The sequence below is a fragment of the Ostrinia nubilalis genome, chromosome W (genome assembly GCF_963855985.1).
Source record: "Ostrinia nubilalis chromosome W, ilOstNubi1.1, whole genome shotgun sequence".
NCBI classification, from domain to species: Eukaryota; Metazoa; Arthropoda; class Insecta; order Lepidoptera; family Crambidae; genus Ostrinia; species Ostrinia nubilalis.
The window spans coordinates 2,569,761-2,577,548 of NC_087118.1; the positions used below are offsets into that span (position 1 = coordinate 2,569,761).

At 34.1% G+C, this 7,788-nt stretch overlaps 1 protein-coding gene across 1 annotated transcript; it reads right to left on the reverse strand.

Moving 5' to 3' along the window:
• Positions 1–5,583: 5,583 nt before the first annotated feature.
• Positions 5,584–7,372, reverse strand: LOC135086342 (uncharacterized). The gene is made up of 4 exons (XM_063981107.1): positions 7,230–7,372; positions 6,829–6,933; positions 6,504–6,572; positions 5,584–6,205 (listed from the first exon to the last, which is right to left on the reverse strand). Coding segments are annotated over exons 1-4 (561 nt in total). The 5' UTR covers positions 7,232–7,372; the 3' UTR covers positions 5,584–5,820.
• Positions 7,373–7,788: the final 416 nt, after the last annotated feature.

Here is a 7,788-nt window from a genome sequence, read left to right on the forward strand (position 1 = left end):
GAAATGTTTAATAAGGTGTAATGAAATGTTAATAAACTGATTATTTATTGATAAAAAAGGTTGTTTAATTTAACTGGAATACAAAATATGGAAATCCTAAGGCCTTTGTCCAGTAGTGGACGTCATTTGGTTGAACGAACGATCAAAATAAGAAGACACTTGTTACTGTAAGACTATATTTTCAAAAACACTTGTAATAAAAACACATGAAATCTTAATTTTATCGTCACCAAAAGAAAAAAAGAAAGAAAATAAAATTATTGCCTGATTAAGTTAATATAATAAGTACAAAAAGACTGATAATTTTCGGTTAATGTACTACAGTGTGATTGCTTCTATTCTTATAATTACATATTAATTTACAAGTTTGCGTTACACTTTAATAAAAACTTAATACTTACATTAAAACTATACACTTAAAAAACACTAAAAGTTATCACCACAAAGTTTTTTCGATATTTTTTGAACAAGATTGTCAGTGAGGTCCATGATTTCGTCGTATGAATCCTGGACCACGTATTGTGCGCTGATCAGCACATTATCCTCTTGGTCGGTGATTTCTGAGGATGAAGCCGATCCCATATCACTCACAATATCAATAACTTCTATTTTGATGAGCCTCTTTCCTTTCTGATTTTTCGTTATCACATAGGATTTCGTCGGTCCTAGTCTTCTTTTTGAAACACCTTTTTTATTCTTAGGCTTTTTCACTTGTCTTTGAACAGCGTGCGCGTGGAGTCTGGAACACAGCTCCGGAAATTCTTGCGTAAATCCCTCCAGCGGATCTTGAGCGTACTGGGACAACATGATGTCAGGAGATTGAGCCATTATCTATAACAAAATAAAGTTTCATTAGTAAAAATATTTTTAACGTAAAACAAAGTGTTACACAAACTTCGAAATAAATACTTACAAGAATAGAAGCAATCGCACTGTAGTACAACGTTCGTCAGAGACAAAGTGTGAATGGTAAGAAAATAACCGAGTTGAGGAATCAATCACATTTTGCTGAGTTTATAATTACCTAATATCGTCGTCACTGACGACCTACATAATACTCAGCACGTGTAGGTACATAAACATGACAATCAGTATTGTCGAATGTTTCTTTTGCTTGAATTTTATAAATAAAAAAACAAAATATCAATTTAATTTAGCAGGTAAGGAATTTTGTAAGAAAACCAAAAAAAAATATTCTGAAAATGATTTATTTTTATAAGTAAAAAGTAATGCTAACAGAAAATGCAATATAATATTAAATTTAACAATAAAGTCTAAAACTAACGTACCTATTTTACATAAAAAATATTTATATTTAATATTTATTTCAGCTTAAAGTTATTTATTACAACAAAGAGCTATGCCCCCATGCCATTGTGGATATTTTGTCTTGCAATATAAAACGTTTGTCATCCGCATTTGACAAAGCAATCTTATTAACAGTCTGTGTAAAAATATTATGCTTAATACATTTAAAGAGAATATTTTTCCTACGCACTATTTTATCGTTTAGTAATGCGTTACTATAATCAGATGCCTCCAAGTGCTTAATAACATTTTTTCTTATTCCTTTTGCCTTTTTAATGACATTAGAATCAGTTTTAATGCAATACAACTTTGATCTCAACCCTACAAATTCAGTCATTATACATCCGCCAAGTTCGTCTTTGAATAGACCAGGTACTTTTTTGTTTCGAATCGGAAGGTCATACTGATTTTTCAGAGCGTAATTACTGGTATCGAAATATTGTAAGAAATGTTGCTTTATATCTACGTAAAAATCATTTGTTTCTATTTGGTAGATAAAGCTATCGGTGTCTGTATAGCATAGTCGTACTCTATCTCCGTAGTGAGGCTTTATTACAGAGTAATGAAACTGGTACATGTGACTTTTAGAAAGTTCTAAAACGGCAAAGCCAATGTAAATTGGTTTATCTAATATAATTCTTTCCGGTTTCATTTGAATAGCCACTAAGTTTTCGGAGAAAATGGTGGCGCTATGGAAGTTTGGTCGAGAAATTAACTTTGCAGCAGAGAGAGACCGGTTTGTTCGATTGGTATCGTCCTGCCACTGATTCACTAATTTGATGTCTACTCTACGTTCAGTGTCTTCTAATGTTTTCCCAAAAACAGAATTATTCATAAGTTTGAATAAATCTTGTTGGAATGGTGTTACTGCTTTCTTTCTCAGTTCTGTGTTAAGATTTATATATTGCGCTAAAAATTTGCTTTGTTTAAAAGTCACAACTCGATGAATTTTTTGTAAAATTAGACCATGGTTTAAACAAGTCTTTAAATGAACGTAGTGAATCACATATTGGTATTTTGAATATAAGTTTGGTACTAATTTAGAAGTTTTACCTCCCGGAGGTATGAATTTCTCCGCGCAAAATGGATAATCGTTGTGAATACAATGCAATTCTTCCGGATATAATAAATCAACTTCAAGAATAAACCCAAAATCCGCATCGTCGCGCACGTTCATAATTTGTAATTGATCAATTTCGTGCTGTTTCAAAAATCTGAAATGGGATACTGGCAAAGACTGGCACATACTATAACCATAAAGATTATTACAGTCGATATATATGAGAAATGAATCCGTTTTAGTTTCATCATAATTATCCATGTAAATATTATTCGCCTGAGCATGTCTAGTAGAACATAAACAAATTCCACCCCGTATTCCTTTCTGTATGAGACGTATAATTTCTAAGTCAGACAATAACTCTAACTCTACTCCTGTTTTCAGCAACATTGCGTCAAATGATAAGCTCGGAGCTGTTAAGTAAAAAGCAGGATCTAAGTGATATTGCTTTTTACAAACCGCTCTAAAATTTTCAAAGACGTCTGTTAGTAAATAGACGTCGGTTTTGAGATAAAGATCTGTATATTCTCCCATATTGCTTATGTTAAAAGTATCCCAAATCACTTGTGCATGCATGTAATCTTCATCGCTGATACCTTCGTCAGTTAAAGTATTATAGAAGCTTTCTTTGGGAGGAAGTTGTCTCTCAGAGAACGATCTCCAAGATTTCATGTGGTCGTAGGGATAAATACCTTTGCGAGTCATTAATTTAAATTCGTTTTCTTTAGCAAAACATTGTTTTAAGTGAATGAAATCTGCTTTGTCTAAACCGTTTGCTAATTTTTCTAAGCTTGTGCCTAGAAATTTAAACGAGTCTACAAATCTTAATTGAGCAAATTTCCCATCAGACATTTTTAAAAAATTTGTGAATGAAATATAGTTTTCTTTATTCTTAGGTATTACTTTAATAGGACCCAAACTATCAGCCAATTCCTTAATGAATAAATGACAATCATAGCCTGCTAAATTATGAAAAAAAATAGGAACTAGTTTTGGGAGACTGTACTGTAAATTGCAGTACTGGTGAGCAGCACCTCGGTAGCAGCCTGTCAAGTGACAATGGTCTCTTACTTTGTCAAATAGCAGGAGACTATTGCAAATATGACACACGTCAGCTTTGGCATGCATTTTGGCATCACTTTCGTTAAACACCATTGGCACTTCAACGTTTAAAATTTCATAAATTTTTTCTACGTCTCTATACAGACATTTGAGAAATTTTTGAACACAGTCGCGACCGCGGTACGAAATGAATCGATTAAGTTTGCTATCAAATGAGCAAACAATGCGATAAGCAAAAGCTGCTGGAATGTGTTGTGTACGATTTAACGTAAAACTACAATTTGGATCAGGCTCACAAGTCGTTATTGGTTTAAGTAGAGTTTCAAAGTCGGCGTACACCACAAAAGGAACATCCTGTTTCCGATTAAAATTTTTAAAATGAAGACAACTACCATGTTCCGGAAGCACGGTAGTCACACCGCAACAAGTGTGACTATTAAGTTTCTCTTCAGACGAAAAAAACAGCATACAATCATCACAAAAGTATATCGTGCCATGATGCTTTGTTATTTGAGTACGAACAAGACGTGACAAATTTTTTATTAAAACATAGTGCGATTTGTTTCCCTTTTCAAGTAATAATAAATTGATCCTTGTTTTTCTTTTAAACTCAGATCTGTAAATTGGACCCACAATGCGATTATTTTTTAAGGAATATACATTTATGGATATATTTTGATTATTTTTTTCAAATGTTCTTATATCTGTGAAAGTAACAGGGAAGTTTAGACCATCAATATTCAATACGTCTTGAAAATTAGGATAGGACGATGGACGATCTCCGTTGCGTTTTGCAGGATAAAGGGCTGCGACAACGCTCCATAAAAAACAAAAGCTATCTTTGTTTTGGATATTGATGCATGCTTTTTTCTTTTTTAAATATAATGGCAAATCCATATAACTAGAACCTGAACCACTTAATGGATCGAATTTATTGATATTAATCTCTACATAAATGTTATTTAGAAAGGCCCACCCACTGTCACGGTCCTGAAATTCTTCAACTTTTTTACACAAGTTATTAACAACAGAGTCAAATATTTGGTTCCAGTTAAAGTTACGATGTATTGTTATATTCTTAGTGGCAAAAGATTTAACGTCTTGGGAATCATTTTTTAGTAAAATGAAATTAGCAAAATACTCAATATTTATCTTTAAACTTACGTATTTTTTTAACGACTTTTCGATAAGACTACATAATTTTCCACGTTTACTGTTTAAAAATATATCCGGTAAAGTTGACTCGTGTTCCACATTTGCTGGAATTCTAAATGATGCAATACGACCTTTAAATGCAGAGGTTACCTTAAGTACTCCGTCTTCTACCGGAACCGCACATTTGTTTTTGTGCGCATTACCACAGAATAAGTAATAGTACAGGTACAGAAGGATTACTCCGCAAGACGATTTAAATAAATGCGAGTCTTGCTACGACGCGATACAGTGGAATTCAGCTCGCACAGCACTACGTACCTACAATTTTATTCACCTACAAGTTTTGTCTCTTTCTATCGCGTGCCTCTGAACTCTTCTTACGCTGTTAGGGTTGCTGTCTAGTGAAAAAATAATTAATCTACTTATTTGTAATGAGGTACGTATGTAGGTAAGTATGCATTAATTATGGAAAACCTTGGGAGAGGCCTTTGTCCAGCAGTGGACGTCATTTGGCTGAAACGAACGAACGCATTCTGAGCAGTAGTCATAGTAGGTTAGGTTCCTATACTATCCTAAGAATTATTGATTACCTACATGGCCAACATACCTTTCAGCATCTTTGGGAAGCGGAAAAAAAAAGATAAATCCGGTAGATTACTTTTCGAATTTAAACACCCGAACGCCGCACAATATTTCTTTCTCTTTATGTCCATATTTAAATAATACTTCGATCATAGAATTATAATCATACTACAACGCACGCCAGCGTCCTGACGAGTGCGCGCGTGACACTCGACTGATATAATACCCGCCGGCGGGGCGCTTCGCTGTAGGTAATTATCGGATGTACCGCGCGGAGTGAGCCAGGCCTGGCATTACTCCTCAAGTGACCTATCCAATGCGTATTTTCCACGCGGGTACCACAAGCAGTACAAAAAGGCATGTTATCAATTGATACACTTTAAGCTGAAATAACGTCTTTAGGTATTTTACTAGTAAACAATAACGTAGTACAGTTAACGGGAATTACACAATTTATGAATTATACAACAAACTATGGCTTATAAATTCTAAAAGAAGATTTAGGTTTAAGATTTAACAGAAAATTAACGAGAGTCTAACTCTAGATGTTCATATATGACTAAACTTAAAAGCCTATAGGAAAATGCAACAAAAAATATATTAGATGCTATTTATTTTAAATCATTCTCAGAATAGAACTAACTAACTTAAAACTAAGATTTAAAGTTTATTTTATTATTATAAAATATTGGCTCGCGGTCTTCAAACAATTTCTTCGTGGTCTTCATAAATTTTTGAAGATCCCGCCACTGCGATGTTTCGGTGTTAAGCTGAACCTTCAGCGTGTGCAGCGTCTTCTTGTAGCGATCCGCGGGCGGCGTCTTGAGCGCGTCCCTGGTGTTGTAAACACGCACCTCCACGTAATAAGCGCCCTCGAGCGGAACCGTTCGCCGCACGACACCGTTGGCCACCTTCGAGGTCAGGCTGCTGTCCAGCTGCTGACGACCGACTTTTAGTCGTTGAGAGTTTTCGATGGCGACACTTTCGTCTTCGTCGGATAGTAGCCCGAACAGATCCGTAGAACTCTTCGTTGGAGCTCTGAAAATTAAAACATTAAAGCATTATTTACGACTTAAAATAGTGTACATGTATTAAAATATCAATTGTTTGTATTTTCCAAATCGGTAAGTATTTCTATCTAACCTAACTTATTAACTGCACTGCCTAGTTAGTTTATCTCTATTATGTGTCTAGTAAGTTGGCTGGTAGAAAATACCTATTAATTAGGTCCTCTGTTTAAATATAATTTATTAGGCAATAAAAAAGATCGAAAACAACATTTGTAGAAAAACATCAGATATGATATCTGCATAAAGCTTAACAAATTAATACTCACCGAGGTCTAGAAGCTACAGGTTTCTTTTTCAGCGCTGCTGGCTGCACAGTTTCACACTCAGAGTCTGATCTGTGAAATTAATAAGAAATAAATTAATAAACTTGCGTTATGAGGTTGCATTTTTTGATCACACATCTTTGCCTTAGCAAAGTAATTGCATGTAAAGATGTAGACATAATACTACAGAATATTTAATAATAAGTACTACTAAAAATTAAATAGTTCATTAAAATTTTAGTAGTTACATTAAAATAATCATACTATGTTACAATAAAAATATCATACTATGTTAGTTACATTAAAATGATCATACTATATTACGTACCTTGATGAAGTTGGCGCAGTCTTCCTCTTCTTCGTATGTTTACGAGGGTTAGCGATGATGGAGGTGGAACTCCCACCGAATGTGGATTCAAACTCTGAGTCAGACCTGTAAAGATAATGACAATTCAAAGTCACATAATTTCCATCCTGTGCAATGAAAGTACACTCTGCAACGAATAGTAAACGAACAACAGTTTATAGTCAACGTCAAAAATATGTATATACTTTGACAAACGCTGCAAAACATTAAAGTTAGTTTTAAATCTTCAGTGCTAATGTCTTAAACTTTAAAGTAACATGATTTACATGATGTTTGGCTAACTATTAACTAAACTAACGAATCTCTCCATCAAATCTAAACATATCACAGTTAAAAATAGTCAAAATAAAAAATATACTCACATATTGAACACTCACAATTTACTCAAGATGTGACGTCACTGGAGCTAGTTCCTCCTTCTGAAGCACTTCGAAATACAGAATGAAGCTCATACTGCGAGCCCCCAAATTTAAAGGGAAAATATTGATAATTCAGCAATAAGGTTAGGCCCATCGTAAACGTTACGTACCGAGAAAACAATGCTCCTATGGAGTAGTGGCGTACCGGTAGTTCGGTACGCTATAACAGAGGTTGCATGTTCGATTCCCGCTCAATACAAAATATTTGTGTCATGAACATATATTTTTATGTAACATAATATTCGAAATTTATTGAAAAAATATTATCACTTTCTGCAGTCGATTTATACAGCTTGCGCATTGCGTTCACGCCGGGCCTAATGCTTATGCACACTCAGGTATTTACGAAAACTGGGGCGATGACGCGAATTCCTGTATGAAAATATACTACGGTGAAGACAAATTAAATATAATTACAAAATCACGATTTGATTTAAACTAAAACATAGTAAATATTGCATGATTTTGTGGGTATATTTAACATTTCAAAATATTTGACGTT

Bases quoted from the DNA above. Each gene is read 5' to 3' on its own strand.
- LOC135086342 (XM_063981107.1), bottom strand. The intron at 6,573-6,828 runs GTACGTAATATA...TTAATTTCACAG, and splicing joins ACTGCGCCAACTTCATCAAG to ATCAGACTCTGAGTGTGAAA. The intron at 6,206-6,503 runs GTGAGTATTAAT...TTTAATTTTCAG, and splicing joins CCTGTAGCTTCTAGACCTCG to AGCTCCAACGAAGAGTTCTA.